Genomic DNA, 17,643 nt, shown 5'->3' with positions numbered 1-17,643 from the left:
GGGAGAGGCCACAGCAGTGGGAGGCCCGTGTACCGCAAAAAAAAAAAAAAAAAAAAAAAAAAAAAAAAATATATATATATATATATATATATATATATAAAAGCAGAGGTTTTTGTTCTTGCTTTAAGGTGAATTTTACCACCCCCTTCCAAGAGGAATTTCTCATTCTGCCTCCTTCTCTCCTTCCCACATGCCCCAAATATACATATCCTCAGAAAGTCCATGTTCCCCTCTAACCCATAACAAAGAATTAGATGCAGCATTACCGTGGATCTAGGAAACACCCAGCTCTGCAGAGCTCAGATTCAGCTGATTAGAATCAGGCAGCAGCTGTTCCAGTGTTATGACCACGGCTGAGAAGGCACATATGTAAACTTCCCTCCTCCTGTCAAATCACTGGCTTGCAGAGAGAGGATGGTCAGGCTACATGAAGTCGTAAAAATAAATAAATAAATAAATTTTAAAAGGTCTGGGCCAGCTTTACTGGAGACTATCTGGGTTAGCTGTCAGAGCTTTCACCTGAGGGCAGCCAGGACTTCCCGGCAGCGAGCTCTTGGGAGCAGACTGGAGGTGTCTTTCTTAAACTGTGGGTTATGACCCATCTGTGGGTAGCGAAATTGATTTAGTGGTTCAAGACAAGGTTTCTTTCTTTCTTTCTAAATGAAATAAAACTGAATAGAATAAAAAAGAGAAGAAGCAGGAGTACATTAGCATAGTAAGAGTAATCACTTTCATGAAATTTTCTTTTCAGATGCATGCGGGTCATACTCCAAAATGTTTCTAAATGTAGATGCACTGGGTCCAACTCTAAAATGTTTCTTACTGTGAGTCACAGTGAAAACTTTGAAGGCTTCCCTGCCCTGTGTCTTACACTATCTTGGAATCGACATGAGCTCTGAGTAATTATGACTGTTTCATATAACCATAATCTATCGAAGCTTGCCTGAGGTGATGCTGGGCTACAGAGGGAAGTTCTGGAGGACAGTTGGTAATGTTTGGGAATTACAAATTAATTTTTAAAATTTTTTATTGAAGTATAGTTGATTTACAACGTTGTGTTAGTTTCCAGTACCCAGCAAAGTGATTCAGTTATACATACATTATATTCTTTTTCATATTCTTTTCCATTACGGTTTATTGTAGGATATTGAATATATTTCCCTGTGCTATACAGTAGGACCTTGTTGTTTATCTATTTTATATATAGTAATTTGTATCTGCTAATCCCACGCTCCTAATTTATCCCTCCCTCACCCCCTTTCCCCTTTGGTAACCGTAAGTTTGTTTTCTACGTCTTGAGTCTACAAATTAATTTTTAAATGTTTTGTTTTCCTCGGTGTTTACTTTTCAAGAGCAAAAGTAGCACACATGCCATCCCTACAAATCTCCTGCTTCACCAGTTTTTCCATAAAGAGGAGATGGCATCCACCCTCTCCCCCTTGAGACCCATCTTTATAAAACAGAAGCTTAGAAGCTATTGCACTGCCCACTCACTGTTGACCACAAGGAAACCATTTAATGAGCTAGGGCCTTGGATTTGTTTTCCCATCCATTCAATATTTGACTCTGATTGAATTTTTTTTTTTTTTTTTTTTTTTTTTTGCGGTACGCGGGCCTCTCACTGTTGTGGCCTCTCCCGCTGCGGAGCACAGGCTCCGGACGCGCAGGCTCAGCGGCCATGGCTCATGGGCCCAGCCACTCCGCGGCAGGCGGACCTTCCCGGACCAGGGCACGAACCCGTATCCCCTGCATCGGCAGGCGGACTCTCAACCACTGCGCCACCAGGGAAGCCCCTGACTGAATTTTTAGAGTCCTCCCCACACCCTACCACTAACTCCTCTCATATAAATGCATTGAATATGAACATTTTATAATGTTCACTGGGACAAAAAAAATTGGATGTGGCTTTAGTTTAACTACCCACAGCTGAAACAAACATTCCCCAGAAAGGAAAAGCTGAAAGGAAGCTTTGTCACAGCTCACCTTGCATCAATAATATACTCATTCTGTTAGGTGAGAAAATGTGACAATAAAGAAGCAGTATCTTAAAAGTGTACAGCTTCACCTGATATTTACATTTTAGGTCCTCATAGTGGCCAACAGCTCAGTACATCTCATCTCTCTCCCCAACAAATCTCTCATATGATGATGTGTCAACGAAAAAGATTTGATTCTGAACAAAAGGGATAAATTATAGTCCTGAGAAATGAGGGCAACAAATTTAATACTGAGACATTTCTCTTACATTCATTCACCCCTTCACGAACTTCCTGAATTCTCAATAATGAGAAATTCAAAGAAAGGCTTATTCTATTCTTCACCCCCAGTGGCAAAGAGGGGCACCTTTGTGGACCCTAACAAAAAGTCTATTGAAGTGATCTCCTTCCTTCTCTCATTGGGTAATTGGGCTGGAAAGTCTGAGTAGTGATGGCTTTGGAAATACTAAAATCAAGTCAACCCAGAAAACAATTTAGTACTTAGCAATCTTCTCTAAGACAGGCCGAAATCTCTTGCAACGAAACTCTGCAAAAGTCCAGCCTTCCTTGCTGCAATAGAATCTAACTATGGCTTGCAAATTTAATAAAATGTGGGTCATCTTAGCTTTGAAATATTTTTGAAGAAGCAGTATTCCACTTTAAGTTATTTGTGTCATGGTCGTCCCTGCAAATGCTCACAGGGACAAAGGTAAAACCAAACAAGTAGGTTCTGGAACAAAAATGGACTTCTCCCGGGTGGCATAATAGCAGTATTAGAGCATGATTAGTCTTATTAATGGGAAGGAAAAGGAAGGATATACGGGTAATTAGGGCTCAAGTGCTCTTCTCTGTGAGAGCAAATAAAAATCTTCCTGCAGCTGGAGTTGTATATATAATGAACGTGAAAAATGAATATTGGTATGAGAGAGGAATAAAAAACACAAACCCAGGTAAAAGGGATTCATCATTTGTTATTGGAAGCCCTCACCTCAGCCTCTCAAATGGACTGGATTGAGCTGTATTCTAGCATGTACCAGATGTAATATGAATGTGGATGTAGCTAATTTAGGGTACCAAAAAATACAAAATTCTGAAGATGACCGATAATGACTGAAACTCTTGAATACCAGTCCTCAAAGTATAACACACCTTTTGTTGGCTGTATAACCTTAAGCAAGAGTTTTAACCAATTCAAAAGCACATCCCCACTAACGTATCTCATTAGGGTAATGATGAGGATTATGGGAAATAACAAACATAAAACAACATTGGGCACATATTAACCACTCAATAAATATTACCTATAAATCATCAAAGAGATAGTTCTAGTATGCAGTATTTTCCAAATTTACTGGGTCTTTTTGGCCCCAGAGCATTTAGAATTCCATTTAGAAATTGAGAAATGTTCTAAAGTACACACATACTAGTCAAACTATGCCAAAAGTACTCTTTGGGACTTCTTATTTGATATGTTGACACTGTATCTAATCAATATTTAAAAGACATCTGGGAGTAACTGGGGAGACAAAAGGAAAGAAGCTTTCTGTTTTTTTGTTTGTTTTTAATAGACTAAGAGGAGTACAATACCCAACAAAATATATTAGAACAAAATCTCTATGACTTTCTTATTTATGCACCAAGAATGTCATTAGCTCCACTGAAGCCCAATTAATAAGGTGCCGTAGCTGCTCTGCAAACATCAAACCTGGGTCTGTTTCCTTTTAAACTTGGTAGTCTAGAGCTTCCCTGGTGGCGCAGTGGTTAAGAATCCATCTGCCAATGCAGGGGACACGGGTTCAAGCCCTGGTCCAGGAAGATCCCACAGGCCGTGGAGCAACTAAACCCGTGCGCCCCAACTACTGAGCCTGAGCTCTAGAGCCCACATGCCACAACTACTGAAGCCTGTGCACCTAGAGCCCGTGCTCCGCAACAAGAGAAGCCACCACAATGAGAAGCCCGCACACCGCAAGGAAGAGTAGCCCCTGCTCGCCGCAACTAGAGAAAGCCTGTGCACAACGATGAAGACCCAACACAGCCAAAATAATAAATTAATTAATTAAAACAAACAAAAAACTTGGCAGTTTAAAGCTCTGCACTAGACAATCTATGAGGCTAATATAAAGTTTTTAGTTATTTGCCCTGTTATTTACCTCTTTCGGTTAAGTATTTTGTACTCGACATTTGCTTTATGACTAATGTTGAGTATATTACAATTAGTTCTCAGTGGTTTTTTTAAAAAAAATTTTCTAGTAAATATGCAAAAACAAAGAGTCTTTTCACAGAATATGCTATTGATAGCTAACTAGGAGTTGAGCCATTGAGGGAAGACAAGACTAAGGCCACCGCTATTAAGATCAGAGTACTCTAGGTTGTAGCACTCACTGGATATTGTTTTAAAAATAAAAAAAAAAAAGCTATCGCAACCAAAGGATGATGTGCTCTTTTCCATATCTGTAAACATCCTAGTGCTGGTGTTATATTCAATAGCAAAACCTTAGTGGCATCCATTTCCATCAGCCAGACTAACTTGTTTCATTACAGATCTTCACTCTGGCAGTAAGAGGTCATTTGCTGGATCCTTTGGGCAGCTTAAGAGCTTAAAGCAGGAAAAAACAACCAATGGCTGGGTTGCTAACACCGTTCCATAAATGCCCTTTTCACCTCCTCTTTCCCCATTCTTTCCCACTTCCCCTTCTCTATCCGTATTACATTTCCACCTCAATTTCTCTTCCACTCTTTTTTTTTTTTCTATCGTGCCCACACCAAGAGTCCACCAGGACAGCACATGAAACCTGAAGGATTGTCTGACCACACAGAACTGCTACTGTACCTAGGGGAGCACACAGAATTTGGAGGGACTTCATTTCACAACATTCTTTTTTTTAACTGATCATATTATGTAGCAACTAAAAAGAGGAAAAATCCTAGCAACTTGCCTATTATGTCTCCAGACATTGTCAAGTGTCCCTTGGGGGATAAAATTAACCCCTCAGATGAGAACTACTGTTAACCCACCAAATATTCCCAGCCCATTTCTTCTTAGTAATTCTTTCAACCTAGGACCCAACCTCTCTTCTGGTTAAACACCTCCTACTCCTTTAAACTTGCCACGCAGGATCCTTATTTCATATCTTTTTGGCACTAATTAAAATGATTGCAATATTATTGGACTGTATCAAACAACACTGCTTAGAGAAGAATATAGACTATGGATATCTAAAGTGGTTGACGATAGCGTTTTTTAATAGAAACTTAATGTAAGCTGCTTTATATAATTGTAAATTTTCACAGTAGTAAAAAGGAACAGATAAAATTCACATTTTTTATTGTCTTCAAAACCCAGTGTGTACTTCACACTTAAAGCATATCTCGGCTTGTATCAGCTGCACTTTGAGTGCTCAGTATGTGGCTAGTGGCTCCCTGACTATAATACATGTCAATGAACATGGGAAGGAGGGAGGAACAGAGCAAATATTATACACCTAATATGTAACAAAATAGATTTCTAGTACATCGAGCACTGATTTTTCCACAGTGTTGGCTACATTAACTTATATTAGATGCCTCCTTGGAAACTTATCAAGTGTATAAAACTGATCACTATACCCCCAAGAGCCTGTAAGAGGGGGATTAGTCTTACTGGCCCATCTGATCACAACAAGGCTGAGATTCACACCGTAAGCACCACTCCTCATGGAGCAACTCTTATAAAATAAAGTGCAAACTGCTCAATGCACAATAAAATAAGAGTTTGTTTACACATCTAGAAAGATTTACACCAACATGCTAAAAGCAATTACACGTAAGTGCAGGGAATTACAGGCAACTTTTATTTTCTTTTTCTCTTGATTATCTCTTGTGGACTCCACAGGCAGTGCCATCTCTAAGTAGCTTTTTGCAGATGGGGAGAAGGGAGGATAGTGAGAATGAGTTAGGCCCTAAAATGCCTGTGTGATCCCACACAACTAAGAGTTACCCTGTGCCCCTTCAGGTTCTCACTGGCCCACCCACTAGGCATTCATTTACATGAAAACCGCTGTATAATTAATTGAACCTAATACCTAACTCTTTTATACATAAAAATACAAAGTATGTCTTATACTGTCTTAATGTATACGAAATTTTCTCAAAATATAACCACTGTGTAAATCAAGGGACAAACAGTTCTCTGTTTTGTTGGGATTCTACCAAAATTTGTTCACCAAGTCAGAAAATTCAAGCACTGCAGGCAAGATCCCTTGTGATAATTAAGTCACCGATACAATACACTAGTACCAATGTTTTCTGTTTTCTAAGACATCAAAGATTATTATGTGTGTGTGTGTGTGTGTGTGTGTGTGTGTATAGGTATATATTTTTATACAAACATTTGTTACTTCATTACATCTTCTAGTGTACTCATGCCCAACTACACTAGATTATATACATTTGTCTATACGTACTATTTTAATTATATGACATATTTAATTACATATTATTTTCAGAGAATTTTCTCTTCATTTCAGATAGCGAATTATAGTGAATTTTTAAAATTTATGTTTATAAGAAAGGTACGGTGTGTATAGGTTGCACTCCAAGAAAATCAAGGGGTATTATCAAATATGTATAAAAAGGGGATGTTCACATGCAAAACAAAAAGAAGTCTAGACACAGACCTTATACCCTTCATAAAAATTATTCAATTAACAGATCACAGAACTAAATGTACAACACAACACTATAAAACTCCTATTAGATAACATGGGAGAAAACCTACATTACCTCACTGAGTATGACAATAACTTTTTTTTTTTTTTTGGGCAATAACTTTTTAGAGGCATGATCCATGAAAAAAATAATTAATAAGCTGGACTCCATTAAAATTAAAACTTCTGCTCTGTGAAAGATAATGTCAAAAGAATGACAAGACAAACCACAGACTGGGAGAAAATATATGCAAAAGACATATCTGATAAAGGACTGTTATCCAAAATATACCAAGAACTCTGAAAACTCAACAATAAGAAAACAAAGAGCCCAAATAAAAAATGGGCCAAAGACCTTAAAGACACCTCAGTAAAGATATACAGATGGCAAATAAGCACACGAAAAGATGCTCCACATCATACATCATCAGGGAAATGCAAATTAAAACAATGAGACACCACCACATACCTATAAGAATGGCCAAAATCCAGAACACTGATAACACCACATGCTAGTGAGGATGTGGAACAATAGGAACTCTCATACGTTGCTGGTGGGAATGCAAAATGGAACAGCCACTTTGGAAGACAGCTTAGCAGTTTCTAACAAAACTAAACATACTCTACCATACAATCCAGCAATCACAATCCCTGGTGTTTACCCAAAGGAGTTGAAAACTTATATCTACACAAAAACCTGCACATGGATGTTTATAGCAGCTTTATTCATAATTACCAAAACTTGGAAGCAATCAAGATGGCCTTCAGTAGGTGAATGGATAAATGAACTGTGGTCCATCCAGACAATGAAACATTACTCAGCACTAAAAAGAAATGAACTACTAAGCCATGAAGAGACACGAAGGAACCTTAAATGTAAAATACTAAGTGAAAGAAGCCAATGTGAAAAGGCTATGTATACTGTATGAATCCAACTACATGACATTCTGGAAAAGGCAAAACTATGGAGGCAGTAAAAGAATCAGTGGTTGGCAGGGGTTGCAGAGGTGGAGAGAGAGGAATAGGTGGAGCTCAGAGGATTTTTAGGGCAGTGAAATACTCTGTATGATACTATAATGATGGATACATGTCATTATACATGTCATTATAACCCACAGAATGTACACCACCAAGAGTGAACCCTAATGTAAATTACGGACTGGGGTGATTATGATGTGTCAATGTAGGTTCATCAATTTTAACAAATGTACCACTTTGGTTGGGGGGATGTTGACAATGGGGGAGGCTATACATGCGTCGGGGCAGGGGGTATATGAGAAATCTCTGTATCGTCCTCTCAATTTTGCTGTGAACCTAAAAAACAGCTTTAAAAAAATAAAGTCTTAAAAATGGGGGGAGGGGAGGATTGCTAAGTCTGATAGGATTAAGAAGAAACTAGTTTACAGTAAGCCAAACAATACACAGTATACTCGTCCGACCCCAAATAGTTGTGAGCCACTTACCTTCCATACTAGGGGAAGGGAGAGCAATCATCATTAGCACAGGAAGAATCATCACTCCATCTACCATTGTACAACTGTGGAGGGAAAAAAAGAGATATCAGTGAAACAACAAAATTTAACTGTAGGATGACAAATTAAATTAAGCATACCATCTTCAAACTGCCATTCAAGGCCTTTCTTACAAATCCCCCTCACATATGTTGCCTTATTTCTTAGTACACTTAAACATATACCCTTTACATGGATCTAAATAAATCATCTTAAAGAGTTAATCAGATTTACCTCCTACTGGTGGCCACTCTGAGGCAACTTTCCCTGAGTCTACCCACTTACAAAGAACTCAAAAGGGACATGAAAAATCCTCAGCTGTAAGGCCAGGCATTCCTAAAGGACTTTAGGTTTGAATTTTATTTTATGCCACGGAATGGAAGATTGGCACCAAGTTAAATACTCTAAGAAGCACGAACAGGCTGTTCTGACACCATGTTAAAGATTAAGTGCCTGAATAATCCAAACCCAATTACTATGTTTGAGCCTTCCTTTAAAAGGATTAGAGGTGAAGCAACCTACATCATCACACAGCCCCGAAAAAGAAAAAAAAAGAAAACAAAACACAAAACTGTAACTTATCCCTCATCTATGGCAAAGCAATGTATTCTTACATTAACCTCAAATTTAACAAAGCATAGACGCAATCAAGACATGAAGAAATCATATAAAATCTTAATATATGAAACTATAACAGAGAGAAAATAAGATACTTGATATAAATTTTAAGTTGATATTGCCCTAAAACTACATTGGCAGAAGCTCAATGTTCTGAGTCAAGGGGTTACAACAAAGAACTTTTCCATCTGAATAATTCCTATAAAATTTTGGAAATATGATGAGAGTTTGGCTATACTAATTCTTTATTACAAAGAATAATTTTAAACAATTAAACCTTGAACTAGCTGCAATTTTCTGGATGGTAAAATAAAGAGAAAACGGGTAAAGTTCTTTAGTGAATAGGTTCATGTGCTATCTTACTCTTAAAGCTTCAAAGAAAAGAGCAAAAGCCCACTGCTATCTAAGCTGTTTGGAATGGACACCTTCTGACTCATCTTCTTAAAATCAGTTTTTTGGTTAGGAGTCTGACTGTTCATTCCCCGCACCTCTATTCTATCTTACCATCCCTCACTTCAATTTGTCTACAGCTGTATTTCAGACTAACCCTTCTCTAACAGCAAGGTGAGGGAAGGGAGTAAAGGAGAGTTTAATGGACCTTCCTTTTACATTTTTAAAAGCACATGGAACTTGAGTGACTCCCTTTCTACTGTTGTTGTTGTTATTATTGCTATTATTTCCATGTTCACATAGATCTTTTCTAGAGCAAGCCCTTGTTTGATATAAATGCAAATGCCTCACCTCACCCTGGAACCCTCATAACCAGTACTGACCCTTCCATCACCATCTCATCTCTGTGCCTTTGAACAGAAACACACTGTTGGTTCCCTCCACCCCAGATGCCTTGAGCCTCCCCCCTCCACCTCTCTCCTACCCAACTCCCTCTTCCTGTCATCCACGATCTAGCTCAAAAGGCAAATGCTTGGTGCAACACCTCTCCATCAGCAGGGATTTCAACCCCCCAGCACTGGTCTAACACCACTCCGAATCAATTATTTGTCTATGTCAATCTCCAGCACTAGCCTACTTGCCCCCAAAAGGGGTGCATGCATCCAAGGGCCACACAAGACAATGCATTAAATTATGGGATGAAAATACTAAAACTTGTATCTTATAAAAACTGATTTAATCTAACAGAGTGATAAATAACTTGATCCTTTATTTGGTCTCTGTCTCAGTCCCTTAGGACAGTCCACTACAAGAGGTATCTTGCAGAAGAAGTGGGAGTTACACAATGTGAAAGAGTGGACATTGTTTGCTTATAGAATACAGCCATGTGCTACATATACTCTTGAGGGTTTACTGAAGTGGAATTACAGGTTGTAATGGCTAGATATAATGAAATGAGCCCTCCCCAAATTGCAAGTGTTCTAAATCCATTAAAGAAACTACAGATTGAATATGTTATTAATGAAAGTACCAGAGAAGAGTAAGAAAATGGTGGAACTTATATGGCTATTCCTAGCAGTTCTTTGTTAATCAGTTTAAACAAAAGCAATTAACATTCAGTTCACTGTGACATGAAGCAGGCTCACCAAATTCAGAATTCAAAAATACATTAAAAACTGATTTGCATCCAGTATCATAAACAATAAACATTATCCTGAGTAGCCTGAGATTTTTGTCAATAATACAATGTCATTACCATTAGCCATACCTCAAATATTTCATCTTAAATCTTTTTAAAATTTCTATTTTATGTATGTCTTATAACACATAGTTTTACTTTATATAAAACTTATAAGCAACATACATATTGAGGGTACACACTCAAAAAACTTTTTTTTTTTTTTTTTGCGGTACGCAGGCCTCTCACTGTTGTGACCTCTGCCGTTGCGGAGCACAGGCTCCGGACGCGCAGGCTCAGCGGCCATGGCTCACGGGCCCAGCCGCTCCGCGGCATGTGGGATCCTCCCGGACCGGGGCATGAACCTGTGTCCCCTGCATCGGAAGGCGGACTCTCAACCACTGCGCCACCAGGGAAGCCCTCAAAAAACTTTTTAACTGATGGGATATATCAATTAAAAGCCTTTGAAAAGTATTGAACTATATATCTCAGTCTTATCTTTGAATTCCCAGTCCGTCCTTCCTTCCTTCCATCCTTCCTTCCTCCCTCCCTCCCTCCCTCCCTTCCCTCAACAACTATTGAGAGCCTGCTATGTACTAGAAATTAGAAACTTAGAATGATAAAGATATACAAACATGGTCCTTACTATTACAGAACTTACACAATCTATCTATGGTGGTAGTCAAATAATCATCCAAAAGACTGCACAATTAAAAACTGAATTAAGTGTTAGAAAGAAACATGGTTAAATAAGACTGCTAACAAAACAATTTAAGATTTTTTGGAGGGTGGAGGAGATTATATATAAACAGGGTAGATTATATTTAAACAGGAACCAGAAAGGTGAGTAGAAGGTACTACAAAAAGGATAAGAGTATGTGAGCTCTTGTGTATGTGTGTGTGTGTGTGTGTGTATGTGTGTGTTTGTGTTGGGGTGGGGAGCACTCTGTGGTGGAGACAGGAGGGCATTTAAGGAAAAAGGCACAGCTTCTCGGCTTCTACACGGGTCCTGTGCCCAGGGGAAGCTTGGTGTTTCCTGAGGACTTAAAACATATATCACATGTGAAAAAAAAACACCAGGCTAGGACATAGGGAGCCTAGAGAGAAGAGTGATAAGGAGAGAAAACCCAAGAAGGCTGGAGAGGTAGCCCCTGGCCAGAACCTGGGTAAAACATGGTAAGCCCTAGTAAGCCCCCTACTCACCTCCCTACATTTGTTGTTGTCAAGGCCCCTCTCCACCCCATTCTCCCAGGCACACCAACTAGCCAGCTCCCTGCCTATCTCTGGACCTCTGTATATATGAAGCTCCCAGTGATTGAGCCCTTCTTTCAGGACCCAACCTGGCAAATTCCTATTCAACCTTCAAGCCTCAACTTAAATGTCACTTCCTTCTAGAAGCTTGCCTAAACCCTCATATGCTCTCATTACACTCTCATACACCACTGTGTTAATTTTTATTTATAGCACTTATCATAATTAATAATTACATATTCATATTTGAGTGTGTGCTTTTGAACATCTGTCTCCCTCACTGGACTGTAAACTTCATGGTAGTAAAATCTATTGTCTATTTTGTTCATCGCTACTAGAGCCAAGTAGGTGCACATTTAATACTCATTGAATTCAAATTCTCCCTGAACTAATCGGCTCAATTTAACTTTAATTTCCAAAGAATTAGAAATTAACCCCCCCCCCCGGAACACAAAAGCATATACACACCTGCAAAGGAATAGCAGGATTAAGACATTTATCATCTCTCTTAACTCTAATCTCTAGAATTTAGTTCAGGTAATAATAAAAGTCAGCAGTTAACAAGTTTCAAGCTTCGAAATCAAGAATTCTTTCACTATTTTAAAAAAGAATTCTAAAAGACCATCACGATTGACAGTTTTTCCTGTCACAAAGCCAACAAAAGCCCATGCCCCTAAACACCTTTTAACTGATTATTATTGTGCAAGCAAAATTAAAACAATAATTTAGGCTCCTAAATGGAAAACAGGGAAAAAAAGGAGGTATAAATTCAGTCTTCCAAACTAATCTGCTGTTTATAGATAGATAGCTCAAAATCTGCCAAAAATCTTTGGGAAAAAAATGTCAGCAGCATTTACTGGTTGCCATTCTGTTCAGTGTCTGGAGTGTCTCTGCTGACCAGTTAATTCAGCTATTAAAAATGGTACTTTCAAAAGGAAAGGGAAAAGAAATGTAGGGAGGAGAATGTTCTGGAATAAATGTCCCGATCATATTTTACATATAAAGAACATCAATATGCTGAAGTCCCAACTTGAAGCCCCAAGGATCTACTTTGAATTTTTAAATATACTAAAAAGGAAACATTGTCTATACAAGTAATTTTCAACTCCCTTGCACTCAAGTATTTTTGGCTAAGGAGTTTCAGATGTGGGCTGGCCAAAAAGATGAACGGGTAGTGGGAAAAGAGAGTGGCAATAATTCAATAGTTCAGGGATGCTTTACTCCAATAGTTTTAAAAATTTTTGGTCTCAGAATCTCTTTATACTCTTGAAAATTATTGAGGACTCTAAGGAACTTGTCTATGTAAGTTATTTCTACCAATATTTACTCTATTGGAAATTAAAATGGAGAATGTTTTAAATACTGTGTTTGTTTTAAAGTAACAATAAATATATTACTCTATTTTTTCTAAATTAAAAAAAGAACTGTATTTTCCCCCACAGAAAGCTCTAATGAGGAAAGTGGCATTACTTTGCATTTTTGCAAATCTCTATAATGTTTGCTTTAGCAGAAGGCAACTGGATTCTCATGTATGATTCTGCATTCAATCTGGAATGACATGTTGTATCAGCTGAAGAAAAGAGAATCCAACTTCGTACATGAAGACGTCTATGTGACTGGAAGAAGGAGGACCTTGTGGAACCCCTGAGAAAGTCTTGGAAACTCCAGAGGATCTCAGACCATGCTTTGAGAAGCACTGCCTTACTCTTAAATGATCAGTCCTTCTACCATACCAGGTAACCAGATGGCACCAGATATTTTAGGCTGGGCATTGGCTCGATACCTGACAAAAATGTTACTGCTCCACAGGTTTAGAAATCTCTTTAAACTCTCTAACATCAAGGAAGTCAACAATAAGTCTAGTGGTCAAGGGAGAAGGCATTAGATATCTATTTCATGTAGGAATAATACTTTATGTGCACAACGAAATACTTTTTAAATGAGACATAAAACTGTGATCAGAAGGTACTCCAGCGTCCATCTCCTTTTGGTCCAACCAAATCCTTATGCAATACTCTAAGGCTAAAATCCCTGACTGCAAAAACTCATAGGCTAATGGGGGTTACAGAATATTATCTGAAGGGTTTGGAGTATAAATCTTTGCCCCAGTATATACCACCTCCTTTCTGTTCTTGGATAAAGCCCTCTAGCCCTGGTAACTGATCTTAATATTTCAGACACATGGCAAAGAGCTATGCAGAAAAAGGTTAGGGACCTCGGGTCTTAAATCAGTGCCATCTTTTACAGTGTCTCAGGACTACTCCCTTGGGAGACAGAACAGTCCCATGATATTGTACTCAAAACAGGCAAACCACCAGGGCAAAACAGAGCTGCTTTCCAAATCCTATGGTACTTTTCAAACTCCATTTATAGATCAGACTGACATCCAGTCAGGGAGCTAGCGTTTAGCTCAATTTTTAACACATGTGGGCTTGAGACCAAGTTTGGCACTTCTTTCGCTCATCACAATTTTACAGCTGGATAAAGCCACAGATATACTGCAATACATCCCCCCAAAAATCACAAAGCATTTTGATGTCAGTCACAGAATAACCAGGAGTATACTGCACTTCTATATTCAACCTTTAGAACTCATATTAAGCAATCTAGTTGATAATCTACTATAAGAATAAAAGATATTTCTCAAACCTAAAGTTATGAACAGCAAACAACTTGTTATCTGTATGCTGAGGATGAAAGCAAAGCTATAAGATGAACCCTGAGATTCTTTCCCATCAGAAGATTCTACGAAATGTTCATTTGTCTGGCCTGGTGGCCTAGACTCATTTGGTTTGTCCATTTGTTCAACACATAATCTACTGAGCACCTACTCGTTCAATAGGGACTTTCTTGATGCTCTTCTCAATTCAATTTCTAACACTCTCCAAGTTAGAAAGAATCTTGAAAGATGGATTGTGCATTCACCCATCCCTATTTTGAATGACTTTTTCACCATCCACGTGAAGTCGCTCACTCACCGTCGGTGAGGGCTATCACAACTGTTCCATGACAGTTTTTTCTTTACGTCTCTTTTATATGGCCTATGCTATGCCTTCCATAAGAAAAAACAAATCTTTCTCTTTAATATAAAAGGTAGAGGCAAAGCAGAAAAGCAGTAGAGTGATTCTGCTTTCCCTTGGTCATCTGTCAACAGCACATCATTATTACAGCAACAGCAGTGCCACTTACTAAGCATCCAGGCGCCGTGCTTAGGGATCCTACGTATTATCTCTTTCAACCTCTCCCCAAAACACTCTAAAAGAAATACTCCTATTAATCCCAGCTTACAGATAAGAAAATGGGTAGCTAGAAGTACCTTGCTCGAGCACACAAAGTCAAACCCAAAGCCATGTGACCAGAGTTCAGGTCCTAATTAACAAACGCTCACAACCTTCATTAAACCAGCCAGCCACAGTTTAGCTTCCTAAGCTATGGAACTAACCATAGTCCTCCTTAACATTTTATCCAAGCTTCAACACGTTGTGCGCTTTACCCATCTTGATTTTCCTCTCAGAAAACAATCTTTACTCATGGTTATTTGGGCCACCTTTATCATGCCGTCTTTGCATTTCTCTAACCTCAAATTAATTTCATACACCCTGTAACCTCGGATTATCTCCCCTGCCCCTGAGGGGGGGAAAAAAAAAAATCTTGATGTGAAAGGAAAGACAAGCCACGTTGCTAGTACACAAGTGGTTGCTACCTCCTCCCTTCCATCCCCAGTTCTCTTGTGACGCATCATAAAATAAGAACAGGCATTAGCGTTAGGTCGGGCACATTTGGGGGGCAAATTAGATCCAGCAAGACAGACTCTAAACATACAATCTTGAGGGAAGGTATACTTACAACCACCACCTCCAAGGGGGACAAAAATCAGCCATTATGTGACAATAGTTATGTCTCTTCTATGGTCAACAAGCAGAGAGAGAACCCAAGGACAGCTTGCTCCAAACTACCTGGGACTTTGGAAAGGGTGGAGAGAGACATGGGCTGTCAGGTATAGCTGCATAGAAAGGCTAAACCAAAGCATCATACCATATAAGTTAAGTCAGGGTCTTTTCTCCAGTTCACAAATGACCTGTGAAATATTTTTAACACCACACTCTGTCTGAACTGGCAATGTGCAAGTTGCCAGGGCTTGGTTTTATATAGACTTCACTGCTGCGGGAGGGTTTCTGGTGGGGTGTTACTTTCAGAATATTAGCATGTAATTTGATCTTTCAAGATAGATGAATACAAATAGCTTCTTGGACAAGTCCTATAGTACTGAAATCCAGCCCCTGGATCAGTTCATCCTGTAGTTAGAGGAAATAATTACAGATTATTTCAGGAAAGAAAGGGTTTTGACTGAAAGAGTTACACTACAAACATTCCAGCTGTGACAGATGGACCCAAGATATGGTTTGGAAAGGCCAGGAAAAGAATAATATAATCTGGTTTAAAAAAAAAAAAAGGCAAGGGTAGGTAAATGAGGCTTAACTGAATGAAAATAAGTAAAAGGATAAGCTACCATGTTAGAACCGAAGAAACCCCAGTAGACTTACTTTAATTGTATACAGGACGAAACTGACTCTGCTACACCCCTACCAAATATAAAGATAATAACTAAGCTAAGCTTCTGAGATTCCAATGTTTTGATCACCCACGGCATGCCTTACTGGTATCTCAAGTCTCGGTTTTATTTTGACGCGCTTGACTACATGGAAACTGTCCCTCGTCTTCCACTTCGTTCCCTCTGTATCAAATAGCCACGGCTCTCCGCTTTGTTTCAACTGATAGTACCCATCATCTCCCAGCTGTTTTGTTCTATTCTCTTAGGCAGCTCAGGGCTCCTCTCCCTCCAGTTTACAAACTGGGACTTTCTTTTATTTTATTTATTTATTTTTTTAACCTACCGGTAGAGAGGACCCTGTTATTCCCCCTACCCTCACCCCCAACTCCACCAGTGAAACTCTTAGATGAGTAACTGTGAAGTTCATCTAAAATCCCACCTCCTCCCAAAGCCCTCAGTTAGATGCCTTCTCGGCCCTCTGCTGCATTTCTCACTGCCTGCAGTTTCCCCTTTAGCCTAAGAGTGCAGACCCTTCCTATCCCTCCTGTTACCAGACAAATGGTATCTCAGGCACTGCCATCTGACACAACTGTCCCAATTCTAAGGCTAATGTGACTAACGCGTAATAATTTGAAGGGTGGGGGGGGGGGGAATTAAATAAAAAAGACGTCAGCACCAAGGAGGTCTATTTCTCTCTCTCTTTTTAAAATGGGAGGCACTAGAGCAGATTTCTGTGGAGGTGAGAAAAACCACCCTTTATACACCAGTCTGACCAGAGCCCTTCTCCTCCGTACCCCACACACACTCAAGCCCATTCCTGCCTCAGACCTCCCCAGGCTCAGCCCACAGCGCCCTGCCGTCTTCTTCACAGCACTTAACGCTGCGTGACATCTGTCATTTATGTATTAGTTTATTGGTCTTTATTGTGTCTCTCCCTCTCCCATCCGTCCTTACTGCACACACCAAAATTTAAGCAGCGTGAGAGTGAGAATTCTGCCTGGATCATGGCTACATCGCCATCCTGGCACATACGAGGCACTCAATGGAAATTAAAACACATTAATTCTGACATCTTAGTCTACGTTACACTTTGGTTTGGGTGGGGAGAGGAGAGTGAGGTTTAAGGAATGTTTTACAGGCTGGCCAGGAAATGACTGGGGTAGAGGGCTGCTCTTCATCCTCAATGTAATATAGCTGCAACCAGGTATTGGAAATAAATTAAAAGATATCATTTGTAACCTGGATTTCAGTTTTCAAGGGTGCCATCCAAGAGAAGCAGCCAAACCAAAAGACGGCTGGCAGACTCAGGGTATAGCAGACAACTCCCTGGTGGACAGTATCCCATTTGGATAGGACTGCTTGGATCTCTAGTTGCAGACACCAGCTGATCTGCCCAGAGCCATCCCCAGTGACCTCTGAGACAGCTTCTGTAGCTTGAAAATACACCTCCTACGAGTCAGGAATTGACATATCATCTCCCCCC

General features: G+C 39.4%; 1 protein-coding gene across 1 annotated transcript in view; it reads right to left on the bottom strand.

Annotated features, from left to right (window-relative positions):
• Positions 1-17,643, bottom strand: part of ACVR1 (activin A receptor type 1) — a 126,714-nt gene that overhangs the window by 47,994 nt on the left and 61,077 nt on the right. Inside the window, exon 3 of the mRNA XM_029225033.1 lies at positions 8,125-8,198. Coding sequence (XP_029080866.1) covers positions 8,125-8,191 — 67 coding nt within the window. The 5' untranslated portion in view covers positions 8,192-8,198. The remainder of the gene's footprint in view (positions 1-8,124; positions 8,199-17,643) is intronic.

This window comes from Monodon monoceros, unplaced genomic scaffold (genome assembly GCF_005190385.1).
Source record: "Monodon monoceros isolate NGI ecotype Baffin Bay Population unplaced genomic scaffold, NGI_Narwhal_1 Super_Scaffold_16, whole genome shotgun sequence".
NCBI lineage: Eukaryota > Metazoa > Chordata > Mammalia > Artiodactyla > Monodontidae > Monodon > Monodon monoceros.
Note: the sequence above shows the minus strand (reverse complement) of the source record. Positions and strands in the feature narration are given on the sequence as shown.